The 21,816-nt window shown below is 28.2% G+C and overlaps 3 protein-coding genes across 11 annotated transcripts in view; 2 read left to right on the forward strand and 1 right to left on the reverse strand.

Annotated features, from left to right (window-relative positions):
- LOC132941615 (protein SEC13 homolog) overlaps positions 1-10,993 on the forward strand; it is a 34,826-nt gene extending 23,833 nt beyond the window's left edge. Inside the window, exons 1-2 of one of the 2 annotated variants that reach the window (XM_061009749.1) lie at positions 7,909-8,114; positions 9,765-10,993. In XM_061009749.1, coding sequence (XP_060865732.1) covers positions 9,799-10,707 — 909 coding nt within the window. In that variant the 5' untranslated portion in view covers positions 7,909-8,114; positions 9,765-9,798 and the 3' untranslated portion in view covers positions 10,708-10,993. Of the gene's footprint in view, positions 1-7,908; positions 8,115-9,764 lie in introns of those variants that run through there. The other variant, XM_061009748.1, reaches the window with a different exon arrangement.
- LOC132941612 (cysteine--tRNA ligase, cytoplasmic) lies at positions 3,344-7,835 on the reverse strand. The gene is made up of 11 exons (XM_061009744.1): positions 7,681-7,835; positions 7,096-7,313; positions 6,718-7,033; positions 6,516-6,656; positions 6,226-6,436; positions 5,683-5,918; positions 5,386-5,619; positions 4,488-4,632; positions 4,212-4,420; positions 3,582-3,956; positions 3,344-3,494 (listed from the first exon to the last, which is right to left on the reverse strand). The coding sequence occupies exons 2-11, from the start codon at positions 7,272-7,274 to the stop codon at positions 3,369-3,371; spliced, it is 2,172 nt and encodes a 723-aa protein (XP_060865727.1). The 5' UTR covers positions 7,275-7,313; positions 7,681-7,835; the 3' UTR covers positions 3,344-3,368.
- A 1,541-nt stretch (positions 10,994-12,534) lies between the features above and the next one.
- Positions 12,535-21,139, forward strand: LOC132941616 (histone deacetylase 11). Of its 8 annotated transcripts, none has more exons than XM_061009752.1 (9): positions 12,537-12,692; positions 12,765-12,803; positions 13,114-13,238; positions 13,794-13,904; positions 14,157-14,248; positions 14,294-14,507; positions 14,580-14,746; positions 15,614-15,722; positions 19,850-21,117. In XM_061009752.1, exons 3-9 carry the CDS (start codon positions 13,116-13,118, stop codon positions 20,015-20,017), a joined length of 984 nt encoding a protein of 327 aa, XP_060865735.1. In that variant the 5' UTR covers positions 12,537-12,692; positions 12,765-12,803; positions 13,114-13,115; the 3' UTR covers positions 20,018-21,117. The 8 variants fall into 8 exon arrangements, with proteins under 8 accessions (XP_060865739.1, XP_060865738.1, XP_060865735.1 ...); XM_061009750.1 differs by having other exon boundaries at positions 12,538-12,692; positions 13,058-13,238; positions 19,850-21,114; XM_061009754.1 differs by having other exon boundaries at positions 12,542-12,692; positions 13,058-13,238; positions 14,303-14,507; positions 19,850-21,102.
- Positions 21,140-21,816: the final 677 nt, after the last annotated feature.

A 21,816-nucleotide genomic window follows, 5' to 3' on the forward strand; every position in this document is an offset into this window, starting at 1 on the left:
GCTGAACTGTGTTCATTTGGCATTCGGCACACGGCACACGCTAATGACTCGAATGTGCGCTCATATTATAATTTAAACACTTATGTAAAATTAATTATTATTGCGAAACTAAATTGTTTTCCTCCGCCTCATTCCGGATTATTTTGACGGACTGGTGAACTCGACCGAATGAAAAAAATTAAAAACATGTTGACAATTTCAAATATTTTCGGTTCCTGTACCTACAGCATGACTAAATATTTATAGTCATGTTAAACAGTGCTCAATAGGTACCTATTTAAATATAACAGTTACTCTTCAGTTTAAATTGTATTCACAATATCATAGAAATTAGTAGAGGTACCCGTCGGCCATCATTATGAATTTTCGAGAACGAATCGCCTGACGTGATTATTTGCTTTTTGTACTATATGCTGGGTCATTACCCCGGACTAAGATATATCCATGTATATATAGATATATAGTCCGTGTCTTATCCGATGGCCGATTTCTTTAATCGTATTCCTTACATTTTTACTATTTTCTAATTAGTGATTTGTGTGGATTTTCTATGATTGTTAAAGTCAAACCCTTTAAATTAAATCTACTAAAGACTGAACAGGCAGATCGCAAGGACGTAACACTAAAGGCTGGTTTCATAACATCCGTCGACATGAGTATATCTTAGAAATCGGCGCTTTTATGTGGTCTTGGCGGTGGTGGGGTGCTCGGAAAGCTCGGCCTAACAAGAATTTGGCCAACTGTTGTAAGTAGTAACTAGTATTTATAATCAATGCTACCACTAACGTGCTTACTGTTCTAATTTAATCACGATGTTGAAATATGCCACTCGACACTTCTTGGGTTTTGGGTACCCTATCGGCTAAAAATCTGAAAATAATATTATATTCATAGGCCGAACAATTATTTCAAACATGATGATGAAATTGCTTGCGTATTCGTTATATTATTTTTCAGTTTCACTACGCGTTTCTTGACGGCTAGGATACTATATATTGGAACAGCAGTCTGGATTTTTACTCGACTGATTCTAATTAATCTGACTGGGTACAGGCAGTGCCGCAACAACTGCAGGGGCAGCCGGGGCAATGCCCCTGTAGAGGGCCGCTAATCGTTGGCTCAGGGGGGCCCGCATCTATTTTAAAATTTTAAGTAATTGCATTTAAATCAAATTAAATATATCAAATAAAAATATTTATTTTTATAATTTATTATGCTATTTAATTTTCTGTCGAAAAAAATGGACCCCTATATTTATCTATAATAATATCTATATTTATCTATAAATGGCCACTGGTAGGGTAGGTTAGGTTAGTGGGTAGTGAGACTTCACATTATATTTTTAAGCTTTTTTAAAAAAAATTACCATCATCATTTATTTTTGTATAGGTCCCCTATAAAAAAAAATTATACACTTAGACTTCAGAGCCCCATGCATTAAACTTTGTCCAGGGCCCCAAGAATCCTAATTGCGGCACTGGGTACAGGGTACTGTGTGATTCGTGCGGCTATGTTACTGACATAAATGATTATAAAAAAATATCGTTCTTATGTAGGTACTTATCCTAAATATTTATGACATATATAGAAAATACTATTATATATATTCGGAGAAAATTTAAAATATCCACGGTAATTTGTTTTTGAGCTACACCACACAACTTTGTATTGTCAAAAGACAATAACTGATTACTCATAAAAATTCTCGGTTTTCCTTAATTTTTTATTTTTCCCGACGCTTTTGAAACCGTCTAGTAATTTTCAATTTTGACATCTCAAATACTCCAACTAGATTCACTTTCTCACTAGAAAAGTTAGTGAAGTTAAAATCGAAGCATCATTTCGACAACTCGTCAAATATCGCCCCCCCCCCCCCAAAAAAAAAAAAACAACAACATATAATTGTAAAATCAATAAGTACAATTCAATATATTGCTCCGCTCAGAATCTAAAATGTCATATGCCAGATTGCGTGAATACACATTAAACATTTAATGAATCAAGTGAGCTAATGGTCCCTTAAAAATGATTTAGTAGCCACTGACCCATGATTGGTCCATAACATTTTATTGAACCATTAAACTAATACATTTGTCATGAAACCCGACAATATTATATTAATACAACACATATTATATAATTAGTAACTTATTTAATGATGATGACTAATGAGATACTCAGATACACTCGACACCTATGGTCCTACTGTACAGCAAAGTGGATTCCCCCTTTTTAGTTTATAATTCTTGAATTTTTAAACAATAGTTTATTATTTTATATTAGTAAGTACATGTGTAATGAAATTAATACAAAATATAGGGATATTTTTAAAATAATATGCAATTAATTTTTAATAAATTACATTTAGGTAAATTTTACACTTACATAAATAGTGTTTTCATAGTTTATAATTGTTTGTGTTTATTTAATTTTAAATTTCTTCCTGTTTTAATATTTAAATTATAAAATATAAATATTAGTATATCTCATGGATAAGGCATTTACAGCAAAATTCATGGAAAACGTAGTTTTAAAAAGATTGGAGATTTGGTCACGATTGCAGATTAACAAAATTGTATGTTAATTTATGCAAATTAAGTTTAAAAAGACATTTGGCCCAAAAATAGAAAAATAAATTATAAATGTTAAGTTAACTTTATAGTTAGGTACTTACCTAATACTAAATTAGTATGAATCTCGATTAGTATCAGCCCCCGCGTAAGAACATTTTTTGGGAGCCTTATAAAATTCTATTTAACTACTTACTTATATTAAATTTATTATTAATTACAATTCAAATAAATCTTTAGCTACCAAAATAATCCATATAGTTAATTTAGTATATCTACTGATTATGAATATACCACTTATGATACTTTGATATTCATAATATCAGAAGTCTTATATTATGACAAAATGCTGGGACCCCGGAGCAATGTACTGTTTGCACCGGCACTGGGTTTGAAAAAAGAGTGTATATAATTTAAAAATGTATAAAGACAATTTTAATTTTATAAAGTTATTATAAAACACAATATTATTTTCAATTCACGGTAGTTCAATTACTTTTTTACATTTGTTAATGTCAATAAAATATAAATGAAAGAAATTAGTCTATTTTTGATTATTTCAATAATACTGTTACCAATAATGTAAAGTAAATAGTGTAGATTAGGTTAGGTTAAGTGTCTAAAAGTCTAAAAACAACTAAATAACATACTTACTAGTTATTACTTATAGCTTTTATAACTTTTTAGACACAGCATATTATACATTATAAATTAATAAATTAATTAAAATTGGATGAATACAATATATTGTTAATATAAAATAAAACACCAAATATGATTTCAATTTTTATTTTTGTATCAAATTTTGTCAATACTTTCTAAATACTCCTTGTGTTGTGTTGCGTGAGTTGATTGAATTTTCTGTAACTTCTTGGTCAATCCTTTACTAATTTTGTTACCTTGACTGTCAATAGTTGGTAGACCCTATAAATAATTTAAAACAAAATATATGTACTAATCAGTAAAAAAAAAAGTAATGATATTTGTAATTTAAGAAATACAAGCATTTACGTTTTCATCAAATTCTGAATATTTGTCAGTTTCTAATTTAAACAAATCCTTAGGATGTATTTTTTTAAGTTCTTCTTTTTTTGCCCGTGCTTGATCTAGTTCTTTTTTCTTTTTTTCCTTTTCAGCAAGTTTATCTGCTTCTGCTTTAGCTTTTGCTTTTTTTTCACGTAAAATTGCTTCTCGTCCCACAAATTTAATGGCAGTAGGTTTTCCATCAGCATCTTCTAAACGAACTCCATTATCAGGCAGAGTTTCATCTCTGAGTTTATCACACAATATTAGTATATCTTTAGAACCTATTGAACGAGCAATAGCACGAACAGAGTCACGAAAATCTGATAAAATGTTCAGGTATGGAGTGACAATAGTCTCAACCTAAAAACAGTATTGATTTATTATTAATTTTTATCTTTTTATATTTTACTATGTATATACAATTATAGTCCAATAATAAATAATTCTATACTCCATTCACGCTTAGATGGAAACTCGGCAACAGACTTATACGCAGTACGTGGCATACAAATGGATAACTAATTGGCGGGAAACAAAAACTGGTTGCTGCTGAGGTATCTTAACGTGAATGTAATATAGGAATATAAACAAATAACAAATAAATATGAAGCTTACATCGTTTGAAGAACTCCCTTCGCTTACTGGGAATCCAATTTCATCAGCTGTTTTAATGCCAAATATTTTCAATATCTCTGTGATGTACTTAGCTATATTCAACAATAAAGTATGATTTACAGCAGAAGAATTGCAGTCTCTTAAATATACGTTACAGGCTGAAATACATTCTCTGATAGCTTCTAATACTGCCTTTGTGTCAATATTATCTAAACAAATGGTTAATTGATTAAAATAATTTTGTTTATTACTTAACAATTTACTATTAAAATTTACCACACAATGCTGCATGAACATTTAATTTACATAAATTAAACTTCTTGCTCAATTCTATTTCAGAAGCTAACCACTTTGAATATCCAATAGCTAATTTATCAACATCATTTCTTCTAGTTACATTTTTTACATTTAAAAAGAATTCCTAAAAAAATCATTAAATATTAGTTACAAAAACCTCAATAATATGATAATACTAGCTGATCCTGTGCACTTTGTTGCCCATTAAATGTACCAACTCTATATATGACTCAAACCTTGTTCAATTCGTTATTTAAGATTCGGTGTATGGTGTTCAAAATTTATCTTAATTTTTCCGTTGCCCGGGACAAAAATTCTGATTCGCAACAGTATATTATCAGGTAGGCAATCTAGCCTGCGGTAGATTGTGGACCACCCCGTACTATCTGTACGTAAGTGAAGGATTTAACTCTAAAGTATCAAAGTTGTATCAAGTTTGTCGTATTCCACCTATGGTGGATTAATATAATCAATATTAATAAACAAAATCCTATCCTAACCATACTAATATCGGATGAATAAAAAAAAACAAAATTTAACCATTTTTAAATTAGCCTGTCTTCTTCCAGAGGTCTAATCTACACACAATCATTTAAATATATTGACAAAAAATAATAATACAAATCAACAAACATGCCCGATTAACAAATAGCAACCAATATATAATACATTGTTGCGCCACTGTTGTATTTTTTACATCCAGATTTCCTACTTTTACGGTGGATTTTCCTAAAATTTTCTTTTGTAAAAAACCTTCTCCTGGTAATTACGAACATCTTAAAAAAAATTGAGCCAAATCAGACCACCCGTTCTCGATTGATGACATTTTTCAAGCTCCATTTTTATATATATATATAGATAATCATATTAGACTAACATTGAGAAGTTTTTCACAAGCCATCGCTGACTCCATAGTGCTTTCGCTATAATCCAAAGTGTCCTTCCATGAATGTAACAAAAAGGCAAGTCTCAATTGTCTTGATGTATTATTTTTGAGAGCATCTTCAATAGTAATAAAGTTTTTCAGAGACTTAGACATTTTACAACCTGAAATTGTTAAATGACCAGAATGCAAAAAGTACCGAACCCATTCTTCATTGTTATAATAGGCCTGCAAGACAAATTATAGTTGTATTAGTTAATTTTATGATAATAGATTTAAACAAGTAATTACTTCAGCTTGAGCAATTTCATTATCGTGATGTGGAAATTTTAGATCAATGCCACCGGTATGAATATCTAATGTTTGGCCTAATATACAGGAAGCCATAACAGAGCATTCAATATGCCAGCCAGGTCTCCCTTTTCCCCAAGAAGAGTCCCACCAAGGTTCACCTTTTTTTGATTTTTTCCAAAGTGCAAAATCGTTAGGAGAACGTTTTTCATTAACTGCACTAGTTGTTAAATCACCTAAAATATTATTATATTATATTTTATTTACATTTTTAACTATTAGAGCATAATTTTCTAATATGTTAACAGTTTTTATTGTCTTATTAGAAGTGCATATAGTTAATATGTACTACTGTCTACTATCTATTGTATTTAATCTAGTTGTTTTTTAAAATAAAAATTAAAAATACAGAAAAAAGATGGCGCAGACAAAATTTAAAATTTTAAGTAACATAATATTAGACAAAAATATTTTAAAATTAGAATCTAAATTAACTTTTTAATGTTATAATTTTTTATGATTTCTATAAATATTATTAATTACCCTCTCCATCTTGAAGTGATTTTGAATCTCCATATGCTTCTGGAACTAACTTAGCATAATGGTGAATAGGTTGAGCATCAAATGCGGCAACATCAAAATATACTGAACCGTTAGATTCATAAGCATAACCATTTTTTATTATTGTTTCTATGTAAGCTACGGTTTCAGGAATATACTCACTTACCCTAGAAAGTTTATCCGGTGGTAAAATCTGTTGATTAAAAAATAACATACATACTTTGTAAGTCTTGGTATTAATATTTAATTTAGAAATAATTATTATACTCAACATTTAAAGAAGTCATATTTGAGTGGAAATTTGATTCCCAGAATCTGGGTAGAGATTCAAATATACTGTTATCAGGAACATCTTCACTATTTAATGTATCTAAATATGCACCTAATGGATCTTTGATTTCATTTAGAGCCAACTAAAATAAAAGTTTGTTTAGAATTATTTAAAATGAAAAAAAATGATTAATTTCTACATACTTTTACATCATCCAACGATGAGCCCTCAATTAGTTGAGAAATAGAGGTCAATTTCTCTATAGCTTTTAACGTCATAACTTTTTTGTCAGGGTCCATCTGTTCAATATCTTTTTTTAGATCACCTAGAGCCAGAATAATATCTTTTTGCACAATTTGTTTATCGGTAGCTGTCTTTACATACTCTTCAAACAAATGTAATTGTCGTGCTCGTTTGATTATTTTGTCATCGATATCTGTGATATTCATGACATATTCAACATCATAATGAAAGTAATCCTTCAATACTCTACGTAGTATATCAAACGTAATGTAACTCCTAAAAAGTAAGAAACATAATAAATTCCTTAAAAAAATATATTAGACAACATGTGTACTTACCGTGCATGTCCCATGTGTGAAGCGTCATACACTGTAGGCCCACAGCTATACCAATGCACTTTATTACCATTTTTTGGTATGAATATTTCTTTCTTCCTTGTCAAGCTGTTGAATAACTTTAAGTGAGGTGTATCAGACATTTTGCCACACGACCATGCTGGTTGACTTCGCTTTGCCATTATGATAGTATGTTACGTAATTCTGTAGGTATCTAAATTCTAAAGATATATCCTGTTACTATTCACTAGACGAGATCAAACAAAAATGTAATAATGCACACTGAACTATTGTTTTATACTTGTTTGTGTTAGTGTATTAATTGTCACAAATACAAGTTGCCACAACAGTAAACAAATATTGTTTCTAAACACGTCAACGCCACATAAATATTTGAAGTAGGCAGTGAAATGATAAACAAGAAAGTAATTACGTAAGCACGTATCAATCAAAATTCTGTAGTCCACGCAATTGTTGTAGACTATGATTTTATAGGACGAGTTTCAAACGTATGTACACTTGAGTTTCATTTAAATTACTGCATAGCGCATACAATTGTCAAATACGATAACAATATATAATACTCACCGAAGTCCACAGCAGGATTTCAAGTCAGATCAATTACAAATCACTATTTACAAATGTGAAATCCACATTCAAATGAATCGTGTGCATAATTTATCATCGGAAAAACCGAAAGCCGCACGGTGATGGATGATCGGCTCATGAGAAAATGATAATAACAAAGTGATAACACTAATCACATCTTATCATTCTGCCGCGTTGACAGATTGGCATTTTTTATTTCCTTATCAGATACAAAAATAAAAAATAACTTATGTAGTTAATATGCTTACCTATTATCTGTAACTTGAAAGTTGCAACTTGGCACTTGCAAGTGAACGAGGTATATTATGACGTGATTTGTGAATTGTGTTTGAAATACTTCTGCAAATTTGCTTTCAAACGGTTTCTTCGGAATTCATCAACGCGTTGTTGGATTAATTAAACTGTCACTAAAGGTAATTTCGATTATTTATAATTCCACTGTCTATCGTTATTGTCTAATGTTATTGTAACTTTCATTAAGAAGTAGCTATTTTGATAAGGTTCATTGAGTTCATTTTATATATTTAATTTTAATTGGTATTTGTTCATTATATAATTAAAAATAATTATCTTAAGAAAATCGTTGTGTATTTAAATTTATAAATATGATAAATTATCAATGGTAATGTCTCAAGCCTGTCACTAGATAGTTAAACGGTTGGAAATGAGTACCTATTAAGTTAAATTTGTTGGTAAATTCAAACTGGACTAGTTAGTAGTTATTGTATTTCTACCCTCAGAAAAATAACAAATATTCCAATTGTTGGATAGTACTCGTCACACAATTGTTTTGTTTTGTAATATACATAATTAGCATTAAAATTCCTTTCTCCAATAAAATCTAAAATTAAACTTTATATTTCAAAAATGCAATAAACAACAATGATAATCTGGGTATATACGTTCAAATAATAACATTTAAGATCATGACAGACTGATTTTTTTGTTATTTAGAAAAAACTAAATAATTTAGGTAAAACAGACTTAGCAACTTTTATACAACTGAGTTAAGTATTGAATTGACTAACTTTCATTTTGAATATTTAGTTTATGTTGGATCATTATTTATAACAAAATATGAACTCTGTGCATACCTATATAAACCAAAACAGTGTATCTTGTGATGGGTTGAACAACCACCAAGAATATTAGGTAAAGTTATTAATATCAAATATCTATCTAATACACAAAAATGATTGCTTGTTTGTTCTATTTCTATAGACACAATAATTAGTTGACTACTTTTAATAAAAGTTATATCAACAGATTCTTTGGATTCAGTGAGGGTTTGTATCTTCGTTTTTCAACCTATGCAGGTCGCTATAGGGTAGCTCATACATGAATTTTTTTGGCTCTCAAAAACTGAATTTTTTTTTGTTTATATTAGGGTTGCCATTGCATACAGATAATACATTAGTTATTTACAGATATAATTATTAGATATTATATTATTATAGTTCAGTGGCATATCCAGGGGGTAGTTAGGGGATTGTCAAAAATGAATTACCACCCCTCCCGAAAAAAAATGCTGGATATGCCACTGATATAATTTTCTGTATTATATTACATTTTGTTATTTAGGCTAATAGCTATTCTATATGAATGTAAAATTAAGTAACAGCTATTGTAATATAATTGTATACTATATATTAAACTAAAAAGAAATCACCTCACGTATTCAATATATAAAAGTTAAAGCGTTTATTATGAGGCTTATAATATCAAAAAATACTCAACTGATTTTGACAATTCAAGGAAGCTTTAGATAATACTTAGCCAGTTTTTTTAGGGTGGCTTACCGCTTTACCCACTATTAATTTTAAAATCATAACTGTATACCATACATGTATTTATTTTATTTATTTCTGCTTGCAATTGGTTACAAGTACGAAAAAAAAGTTACCAAGTACTATTGCCCGTATTAGTTTAATTTATCTCCAGATTATTATACAGCCAGTATTTTATGAATTTTGTAAATATTATAAAACTGCTATTACTTCATGTTTGCTTATTTTGTACATTTTGAATTGAAATTAATAATTCTATTTTAAATTGTATTTCAGATATTCGACATTCGTTTTTGTTTGGAGGATTAATATGAAAATGGTACCTATGACTGGCCTAATTTTGAATGAACACGAAGGCGAAGTTCATGACGCTGAACTAGATTATTATGGTCAACGTTTAGCTACATGCTCTAGTGATAAAACAATCAAAATTTATAGTATAAACAATGGTAACAAAACTTTATTGGCCAACATTAAGGGTCATCACGGACCTGTGTGGCAAATTTGTTGGTCCCATCCAGTATCTGGACATTTATTAGCCTCTTGTTCTTACGATAAACGTGTTGTTGTATGGAAAGAATCAAATGATTGGTTTAATATATTTGAATTTACTCATGAATCTTCAGTTAATGCTGTTGCATGGGCACCCCATCAACATGGCACAATTTTAGCGAGTGCGAGTTCAGATGGGTCTGTTGGAGTGCATGTGTTCAACAAAGAATGGTCTTCTAAGTCATTTAGTGCCCACCATAATGGATGTAATACTGTAGCTTGGGCTCCATACAAAGAATTACTATTTGGATCTGATCAAACAGACTTTGGTAAAAAGTTAGTATTAGCAAGTGGTGGCTGCGATAATTTAGTGAAGATATGGACTGTTGAAAATGATCAATGGGTGCAAGTTGGTGAAATAAATTGTCACACAGATTGGGTTCGTGATGTGGCTTGGACGTGTACTATTGGTGATAATCGACAATTAATTGCAAGTTGTTCTGAAGATAAGACTGTTGTAGTGTCACATAGCGATGATTATTCCAAATGGTCTTCTGTAAGAATGCATTTGTTTGATAGCCGTGTTTGGACTGTAAGCTGGTCAAAAATTGGGAATGTACTTGCAGTATCTGCTGAAACTAATAAAGTATCATTATGGAAAGAGAATACAATTGGTCATTGGATCAGTTGCAGTGATATTGATGATACTAAAGGAGTGGAAGATTAAATATTTATTTTACTATTTTTACTTTTAAATGTTTTGAAATATTTTGTAATAAAAATTTTGTACAAAAAATTTGCTAAATGGGAATTAAATAATCGAATATTAGGTATTGTTTTTTGTCATTGAAAAAAAATAAATGTAATTGTAACTATGGAATATAAAGTATTATCATTTTTTAATATTGTCTGTGGATGTTTAATTAGATTCAAATGTAATATATGATTTAGATGTATCTACTGTATGTGGTCATATAATTTTATAATTCAATATAATAAATAATAATCAACCATTGGCGTGTTGACTGGTTATTGGGAACGGTTGTCATATTTTTGATGTTATATATATTTAATTATTAATGTGAATATGGATGGGGTTGGTATAAGATATGGTTGTGATAGTATTTCTAGACATTTTTAACAAAAAGTTTTTAAACAGCATACCACTATAAATTATAAGTGACGTATCCCGGAAAAAGAACAATTTTTAAAAATAAAAAAAATATTAAGAGTATCAAAAATGCTATGAAAAATAATTTTTGTATATCTAATAATATGGTTTATTGAACAGTTTGAAAGTAAAAACACCTAATATCAATATTTTAGAAGAGAAATTAATCTGCGCCTGTATAAAAGTAAATTTTTGATATTTTAATTACTAAAATCAATAATTCAAATTCAAAAAGTAAATATCACAAGTTATAGAGCTAATTATTGGTCATTGAAAATAAAATATCAAAAATCGACTCATACATAACATACTTGAATACTTCAATTATCATTATTTAATTTTTTTTTTTTTAACTTTTTTATGTCTATATGTCAAATGATTTGTAAAATATTTTATATAGGATTATTGGATTGAGAACGAAGCATTTATGTGAATGTATAAACAAATTGTCAATATGACATATTAGCTTTTTTGTAGGTTTGCAGTGTTACCGGTAATTTAGGTTCCCTAATAATAATTTAATATTGATATATTTTGTTTTGTGTTGTGTTGTGTTTCAATTAATAGGTTTATTCAAAATTTTTAAAAATTGTTCTTTTTTTCCCTGTTATAAAAAATTTGTGAGCTTGGTTCAAATTGGTTTGGGTTAAAAAATATATTTTAGGAATTGGTCTGCTCCGGTTACACAAATTATCTTATATATTTGATCTGGGCCGATCCAATTTTTATAGGACTGGGATATACTCTACTATATACACATGCCTTATAATCTATACGCTTATAACTTACAACACATAGATATATACAGACATACAGTGTGTTCACCAATTTAGGGAACACTGAATTTCTTGGCCGGATTATATTGAAATAAATCGATTTTTTTTTTTTTGACAAGCTGGTGGTACGTAAATACACATACATAGATACATTTCAAAATGTTCATCATTTGCATGCGCAATAAAAATGTTTTTTTTTTTTAATCGCATTACCTATTTTGAACACCATATTTGGATAGGTCTATTTGTTAAAGTAATTTTGATGAATCAACTATGGTCCTAAATTCAAAATTGACTGAATATAAGAGCTACTTTAATTTTAATAAATAATACATTTTTTTACTATTCTTAAAAATTCATAAAATCATTTATTATTATTTATTATTAGGTAGTTACTTTTTGAATATTTTTACGTATTTTTTTTTAAGTGTTATAAACAAGACAAACACAATATGGGTATAAAATTATTTATTAAAAAATTACAAGATATTAATCCGAAACAATAAGAAAGCAGTAAAACTCACTAAAACTAGACAAGTTCAAAACTTTTATCATTGATTATTATTAATCAATGCTTTTATCAGATCAATGGTTATTATCTTAAACCGTTATCACAGAATAAATTAAATTAAAAATATGAAATATTTATAATTTATTACAGTCAACCACGAATTAAGATATTATACTATATCTAAATTCTAAGTATCTTAATGCTTGCAGTGTACAGACTACAATAGGACGTAGGCGCATAGCTCGAATTAAGATGTAAGTATATCCTAATTCGTGGGACGTAGGCACCACTAATCGATATACACTTTAAATGTATTTTACTTTTAGGTAGTCGCTTTGTCATTGGAATTTATGTTTAGGAGTAAAGTATCTATTACTGTAGTCTATCATGTGCACTGAACTAAATACATTATAATATTAATATGTATATAGTTCGGTCGTTCACTGTTCAGTGGTCATAGTATACAACATATCAAATATTTATTCATACAATATGTTTATTGTTTAGAATTCTATCAGATTGATAACTAAATAATGATATTGACTATGTTACATTCATATATTACGTTAAATCATAAATAAAAATACATATTTAAATAACTTAGAAATGATTTATCTAGGTACCTAACTGTTGATGATAAACTATTGTTTGACTAACCAATTTGACTTTTATAAGATATGGTTGAAATAAAACCCAAAGAGTATTGGCCGATTGTCTATAGAAAAGAGTACAATGTTACATTTTTTGGTCTTGAAAATTTACATCCATTTGATTCGAAAAAATGGGCACACATTTACAAAGTAAGCTACTGAGAATCAATTTCATATAGTATATCAACTGAAACAGGTGAAATACCTGACTTAAACAGTAATTCGGTATTATCTTTATTGCTTTTAATTTTCAAAAGAAAACTATATAATAATGTATTGTTTAATGGTTAATTTTGAAGTGTAGACTGTAGTCAATTTAGTTAGCAGATGATTAGATAGTTATTGAGTATCAGTTCAATACTTAAAATATTTTTATGAGTAATTTACTTCATAAATGTATATAAGTATATGAATGATCATTTTCTCTATATTTTCTCTTAAGACTTTTAACACTTGTTTGGTAGCTTATATATTTATTTTAACTAATTGTATTATTGTTATGTATACATATTTATATTTCCTAAAACTATAAGATGGTTTGACAATCAATTTTATCCACGGACTAAGATATAAGACATTATAAGATTATAAGATTATAAGATATTATATCTTAGTCCGTGATTTTATCTCATTAGAATAACTAATATACCTACTTAATACCTTTACATATTTATTAACTTATAATATTCATCAACATTTGTTTAGATATTAAAAAATACTTTGGGCTTAAATCAAAGTAACATCTATGTTCCCGATGAAATTACCAATGATGAACTACTTACGATTCATGATGAAAAATATCTTAAAAGTTTGAAAGTAAATAGCTATCTGCTGCATAGGCACAATTTTTGTGCCCCCCCCCCCCCCCCAGTTTTTCAATCATATTTTAGTTGAAAATATTAATTATCAGGGTTTGTGCTGCTGATACAATTTTGCCCTTTCCCCCCTCCCCCGAAAAATATCCCTAATTATGCCTATGCTAATAGAATATAAATTCTTTAATGAAAATAATATTTTTATTTAATATATGTATATATAAAAAATAATCTACACTTATTCAATTAACAGTGGAGTTGTGTTGCTGCACGTATATCAGAAATTCCCGTGGTTGCCTTATTTCCTAATTTTTTGGTTCAAAGACAATATTTAAGGCCCATTAGGTAAACAAACTAAGATTCAAATAATTTGATCATTATTATTTTTAGATTTCTTAGATTTCAGGTTGGAGGTACAAGGTTAGCTGGAAAAATAGCTCGAAAGGAAGGAGTTGCCATTAATTTAGGAGGAGGTTTTCATCATTGTAGTAAAAAATGTGGTGGAGGGTTTTGTCCATATGCTGATATATCATTGATTGTGAATGATGCATTACAAGAAAATGACTGTAAATTGGTGATGATTATTGATTTAGATGCTCACCAGGTTAGCGAAAACATTAAAAAAGAACCATTATTCTTGTTTTAAAAAATATAGTACATTTTTTATTTTTCAAAGGGTAATGGATACGAAAGAGATTTTATTGGCAACTCAAAAGTATTTATTATTGATGTATTTAATAAAAATATATACCCAAAAGATACATATGCAGAAACTGCCATTTCAAGGGCTGTGAAACTAGATTGCTTTATACAAGATTATGAATATTTAACCACTGTTGAAAGGTAAAACCTAAAAGCTAATAAAACAAAATTCAATTAAAAATATATTAAGATTGTTTAAATAAACTAATTTAAGTATTACATTTAAAATAAATTGTTCTATTAGTGTTATAAGCACAATTTACTGTACCTATAGTGTTTTATTAGTAGGTACCTAAATACCTAATGTAATTTACTAAACATGAAATTATTAATGTATGCATATAAACAACGTTTTTATTTTGTACATTTTTCTTACCCCTTCCTACATCTAATATTCATATAAAATAGTTTGCACCTGTGTTATTTTGCAATTTACATTTGTTATGATATGTTTATAACCTTGTTACTCTTAACCCTGCATGGTCTGCTTATAACATATATTATGTAGGTATATTGTATATCATTATCACTAATAGTTATATTTTACAATAAACATTCAAATTTAGTACTAAAATTGCACTTCAAAATTATTGAAATTAATTGGTAATAGATACAGATGCATAAGAATAATAAAAATTACTATATTATTATGCAGTTGTTTAAACTAACCTAATAACCAGCCACCAGATAATGTATTATTTAAATATCTACGGATGTATTTTATATGAATTATTATAGGCAGTAAAAATCCTAGTATATTTATTGAAATAAATACCTAATTAATTGTAATCTTATTGTAACTATCTAGTAATAATTAAATAGAATTAGCTGAATAAACTATAGTTTACTAGCTTATAGTTTTATTGACGATATGATGATTTTATTAAAATCTATAATTTATGATTTGTGATGACAATCATTGTGCACTATTCATTTTCAACTATTAATTATTTTAATCTTAATAATTAATTAAATATATTGATTTCAATATTCCATACTTATTTTTAGTGCTTTGATTGAATCACTCCTAAAAGTTAAACCAGACTTCATAATTTATAATGCTGGCACAGACATTTTAAAAGGAGATAAGTTGGGATTGCTCTCTATTACTCCAGAGGCAAGTTTTCATTTGATTTTGTTATAAGACTAGTTATTTTAATGATAATATTAGACTAAGTTATACAACTGTATTCATTGTATTACTAGTAATATATTCATATTATTTAAAACAGAATAAATCCAATCCAACTATCTACTTCTTCGTCTTTGTTGAAACATTTACCCCCAACACCGAAAAAAAAAATTTGGTTTATATCATAAAAACCTCTCAGTCCAACCATTGTGATCTGTTATCTGTATAATGTAAGAAAGGTACATGTATAAATGCATAAATACATGAAAATAAATAATTACATACTATTTAATAAAGTTTTAAATTTACATTTTCGAAAAGATTCATGGAATAATCCGCGTAGACGTAAAAGACTCAAAATTGCTATCTTCAAAAGGTTATACCTTGGAACTACTTCCGACCAACAAATTCTGATTGCACCATTGTACTTAATTCGTAGAAAATTTGAAATATATCTATTACCTATATGTTTCCAAAAAAAAATCAAAAAATCGAGCTAAACTGCATTATTTCAATATATTTGTAAAATATTCAATTTGCAATAGTGATTAGTTTTTATTACGAAGGTTTTTATTTGTTGTTTCTATAAAATATACTATATTAGTACCAATAAATAATAAGTACCTACCTAAATAATAGGTACATAAATATGGTTCAAGTTAAAAAAAGTCATGGGGGGACACTCAAATCTCCCCCCATAATTACGCCACTGATTCCATTCCTTATCTTTTAGATATGATACCGTCAATTATTATATTACAGTCGGTATAGGTCATCAATCATCACTCATCACTATCAACTGCATTGGCGCAACTATAGGGGGGCTTAGCCCGCCAAAAATATCCCTTATTGATTTAGATATAAGCCCTCTATGGGTTTTTTTAAATAAATATTTTTGTCAGCCCCCCAGAATTTTAACCCTAGTTGCGCCTATGGTCAACTGCCTATTTAAGAATTTTATTTATTTATTGATTATTCTTTACTTTTTAATGCCATCCCGAGAATTTAGGAGATTGTCACAATTTATTCTTAGGTATAGCTAAGTTTTATTCACGATATTACTTTAAATTAGAGTTTTAAAAATGTATTGCTAGAATTCGCAAATATCATAGTTTTGTTTGTAATTTTCACAAAAAATTTACTCTAACTATGTGTGACCAATTTCCAATCTACAGAAAATGATTCATATTGTAAAATCATTGGAGTTCTTCTTCCTAAAAATATTTTTAGACCTTATACGTCGCACCCGCATATGTTGTCTCCGTCTTATACACGTACGCATAGCAAAAACGTTTTGGCGCGGGAAAGAACCGAGTAGGCTATAGTCATAACTAAGAAACGAAATTTTCACCACATATAAAAGAGAACATTGGCTGAGCAATATCGTTTTTTTTTTTTTTGATATAACTTATACGAAAAAAGTTCTTATTGTTTCAAAATCCATTACTATTTGTATTTTTCAAACTTTAATAACTTTTTTTGAAGTTTCGATAACGAAAAAAAAAAACGACAGGTCTAAGCTCTCCTTTTTATGTGGTGAAAATTTCGTTTCTTAATTATGACTTTACGTTCTTCGTTCTTTCCCGCGCAAAACAGTTTTTTCTATGTTGTATATTTGGAAGACGGTCTATCATCCTCTTTTGGGCCTTGGGCAGTTAAATGCTCTATTTTCTACTTCAGCATCTTTTCTGGTAAAAAGTGAATCTAGTTGTTATTTTGTGAGGTCAAAATTAAAATATCCCAGTATAGTCTTCAAAAGCGCCAGGAAAAACCAAAAAAATATTTATGAAAAACTGGTATTTTACACTAAACCAATTTTCGACAAAATCTATTTTGTTATTAGTATTTGGTATAACTCTGAAAAAATAACCATAGATATATGAAATTTTCACCGAATGTTTATATTAACATTTTTTCTACCCCATAACATTTTCAAAATATATTGATTAGTTTGTTATTTAATTTTGTGGGTCAATAGACTTGAAAATATAAATAATACAAGGTTCTTCATTAGTTGTTATCAGTGTAACTTAAAAAAAAAGTTGAGCATAAATACACAATATTTTTGAAAATCATCTGAAGGTAGAATTTTGACATTTGTAAATTTTTTTCATGGACTTTTTTTTTAAAACTAAGATTTAAAAATGTAATACAAGGTCCTTAGAACCCTCATAAGTTGTTATAGTATAACTGTATAAGTGTACAAATATTAAAAATACACAGGTATAGACCCCTTTTTTTATATTAGCATTTAAAATTTAAATGTTGACAAAATTTATCAAAATCCCCTATATTATACATACATCTAAAAGAAGGTATCTACCGGATACAAGTCAATTGATCGCACGAGAATTGCTCGAAAACTTTTGATCGTAAAACAATTGCTCGGAAACGACAATTGATCGAAGAACAGTTGTTCGCAAAAAAACAAATTCGTTGCTCAATAACGCGATAACCCGAATAAACAATATAATCATAGACCTTTTAGTAAACATGTTTAATGAAAAAGTGTAATTTTGGTATTTTATGGAGAATTGTGAACATTGGTTCTGTGATGGAACGTTTTCGGTAGCCCCACCGATTTTTATGCGATTATGCGTAATATACACATGTATAATATAATATTATACACAATTCATGGTATATGGTATTCAAATGTGGTTCCTAGTGTTTATGTATTGCTACCTGATAAAAAAAAGATACATATCGTCGAATTTTTGATGCTTTAAAACCAAATTTAAATCCCAAAACTATAACGATTGATTATGAAAAAGCTACTATTAATGCAATTAAAATAGATTTCCTGGTACTAAAGTAAATGGGTGGTTTTTTTAATTTGCCCCAGTGTATGTGGCGTCATGTTCAGGAATTTGGCTTGCAAAAAAAATACAGTGAAGACCCTGTATTTGCATTGCAATTAAGAATGTTACCAGCTTTAGCATGTGTACCTAAGGATGATGTAATAACTTCATATAATGTTTTAATTAAAAGTAATTACTATACAGAAAATGAAGAAACAATTTTTAGACTATTTTGAAAATACCTGATTAGGCAAATTAGACAAATAAAGAAGACGAAAGCAGCCAAAAATTGAAATTGAAATGTGGAACTGTTTGTTGAGAATATAACAAGATATAGTAACGACAAATAATTCCGTTGAAGGTTGGCATAACTGCTTTACGTAAATCTTAAGTGGAAAACATCCATCAATATGGCGTTTTATTGAAGCTTTAAAGAAAAAATAAAGCATAAATCGACTCAAAATTGAGCCGTATATATACAGCTGTATCTGGCATAGAACCTCAGAAAAAAAACCAAGATAGGGCTAAAAGAATTTAAAATAATTTGCACTGATTATAATGATCTATTCATTGTATAGATTATCTACGTGGAATTGCCTACAATTTTTAACTGCAAATTTAATTTTTAATTTTACGTTTTTTTTAGCAATTTTAATTGATTTTAATTGGCTTTATTTTTTAAATGCTATTTAAATAATACTACCATTTTTTTATTTATTATTTAGTCATTTTCTTCGACATTTTTTTTAAATGTATTTAATTAATCTATACTATTATATAAAGAGGATTTTATTTGACATTTTTTTTTTAAATAATAAGATCAATAATATAATAATAATATAATTTTTAGTTTTGCGAGCAATCATTTCTCTTCGATCAATTGTCGCTTACGAGCAATTGTATTTCGATCAATTGTTTTCACTTTTCGATAAATTGACGGGATACCGTATATGCCTAATTCTTAATAATATTGATCATGTAGAACTAAAATTAAATTATAGCATATTAAATATTTATTTTAGTTTTAAAAATCTAAATTTACTAAGCAAATATAAGCGGAGCCCAGACTTAGCACACATTGTCATATGATTAACCTATTTGACAATTTTTCTAATATTCGTTTACGTTTTAAATAATGAGGGGGAATCTAAACATTGTGGCGACAGTCTGTAGTGTCAGAAACATATGTTATATGACTATGTATGCAAAGTCTGGACCCAGCTTAATAAAACTTCGTATTTGTTCCGATACTATACAAAATAACAAATATTTTACTCTTCTCAAACTAAAAATGTTGAACGTTAATTTTAGGGAATAATACAAAGAGATGAAATGGTGTTCAAATTAGCTCAACAAAATAATATTCCTTTAGTTATGTTGACGTCCGGTGGCTATCATAAGTCAACTGCGAACATCATAGCAGCGTCATTGCAGAATCTAGTACAACAAGGGCTAGTTAAACCATCTCAAGTAGAATAATACGAATTTATAAGCGTAAAATATAAGTTCTATCTACTGTTATTATTCTAATAAATAATAAAAAGCATTCTGAAAATGTATAGTACAATAAGAAGAATGCTGCTCACTGCTCAGTATCTGTCATAGAAAAATATAAAGGAGTATACCTATATAGCCACCTACAATGTAATAACAAATGAGAAGTAATAATAATATAAGCACATTGCACATTGAATATAACGGACTTCGTTATTCTAATAGTTAATTAATAGAAAATTATTTTTTAAACATAACTTGATGGTAAACAATCATTTTAATTTAAGTAGGTACCTTCAGATATTATTTATCGTAACTATTTTTTAAAACGTTAGTTTAACATTCTGAGCGGAGAATATTAATGTATTGGTTTAACAATAATCTCTGTGTGTACGTATGTTTTGTTATTGTGAGACCTTACATTTAGGATCAATCTATGAAAAATATGCTTCAATTTTCAAAGTTGAGGTCGGTTTCTTGTAGACAGAACTATTTGGTATACTGTGGGGGACGGGAGTAAAGTCTTATAAGAAGACAATTCTCAGTACTTTTCATGATAATTAAAGGGGAAAAAATACGGAAAACGAGCATATTGTCCACCACTGTGCATTATATACTTATAACCTACCTATAATAACTAATAAATTAAAATAGGAAATTAAACACGACATTTTTAATTTTTGCACAACTCAACAGTTATTTACACAAATACATATATATTGTAAGAATATTTTTTTCAAGTTCACTTTGCCTGAGAGAATTGTAAAAATTTTTTGGGCTTAAAAAAAAATCAAAGAACATGGCTATTTCGTATTCTTTTATTAACACGAATACGAAAAATAAAACAATTAATCTCATAAATTATTTTTCATTCAAGAGTTGAGAGTGAATAAAATCAAATTCTGTTTTCCTAAAACCTAAATAAATGTCTGTGATATTTTATCGATTGCTCACCACATCACTCTTATGCAAGTCAGGTACCGTTATTTTTTACCTACCTATCAACAAATTTAACATTATATTATAGCTGTTTATCATAAATCATAATTTATTTGTATGTGACCGGCATTGAAAATATTTTTATATGTATGGATATATATATATATATATATATATAAATATATTTATTAGATAACTACGTAAATTGTATTAGATTAATACCTACCTAATATACAGGTAATATCTATAATCATTAATCAATATGTACAATATTTTCATCAATACCTACTTATTTTTGTTTATTTGTATCTAACATCTATCTATCAATTAAATACTATTTGTGCTATGAGTTAATTACGTTATTATTGTTTTGTTTTCATTTGTTTGTAATTTATGTCATAATTATATATGTGTAGGTACTAGGTATTATATATTTTAAACGGTTTGTCTAAGTACCTAGGTAGTATAGTTACATAATATAATATATTACCTATAAATGTATTAATTTTTATTTTAAAATACATAATATGCTGAGTCATTGAAAAATTAAATGGAAAAAATGGTTATATTTCATGGCTCAATCGTAATCAACAAATCATACTTAACGACCACTTAGCTCACTAGGTATTGATTCATTAAATGTCTACTGATCGTTTATGGAACCAGTAAAATATTATACAGTATGTAATCAAAGACATCGAGTGATCAATATTTGGGCATAAAAGATTCGTATGTCACAATGTCTAATGATGGCAGTATAGGCGCAGTCAGAAATAATTTTAAGCTAAATTTTAAATACATAAAAAAATAGATAAACACTTTCAAAGTTCATCACATCCATTAGT

This window comes from Metopolophium dirhodum, chromosome 3 (genome assembly GCF_019925205.1).
Source record: "Metopolophium dirhodum isolate CAU chromosome 3, ASM1992520v1, whole genome shotgun sequence".
Lineage (NCBI taxonomy): Eukaryota > Metazoa > Arthropoda > Insecta > Hemiptera > Aphididae > Metopolophium > Metopolophium dirhodum.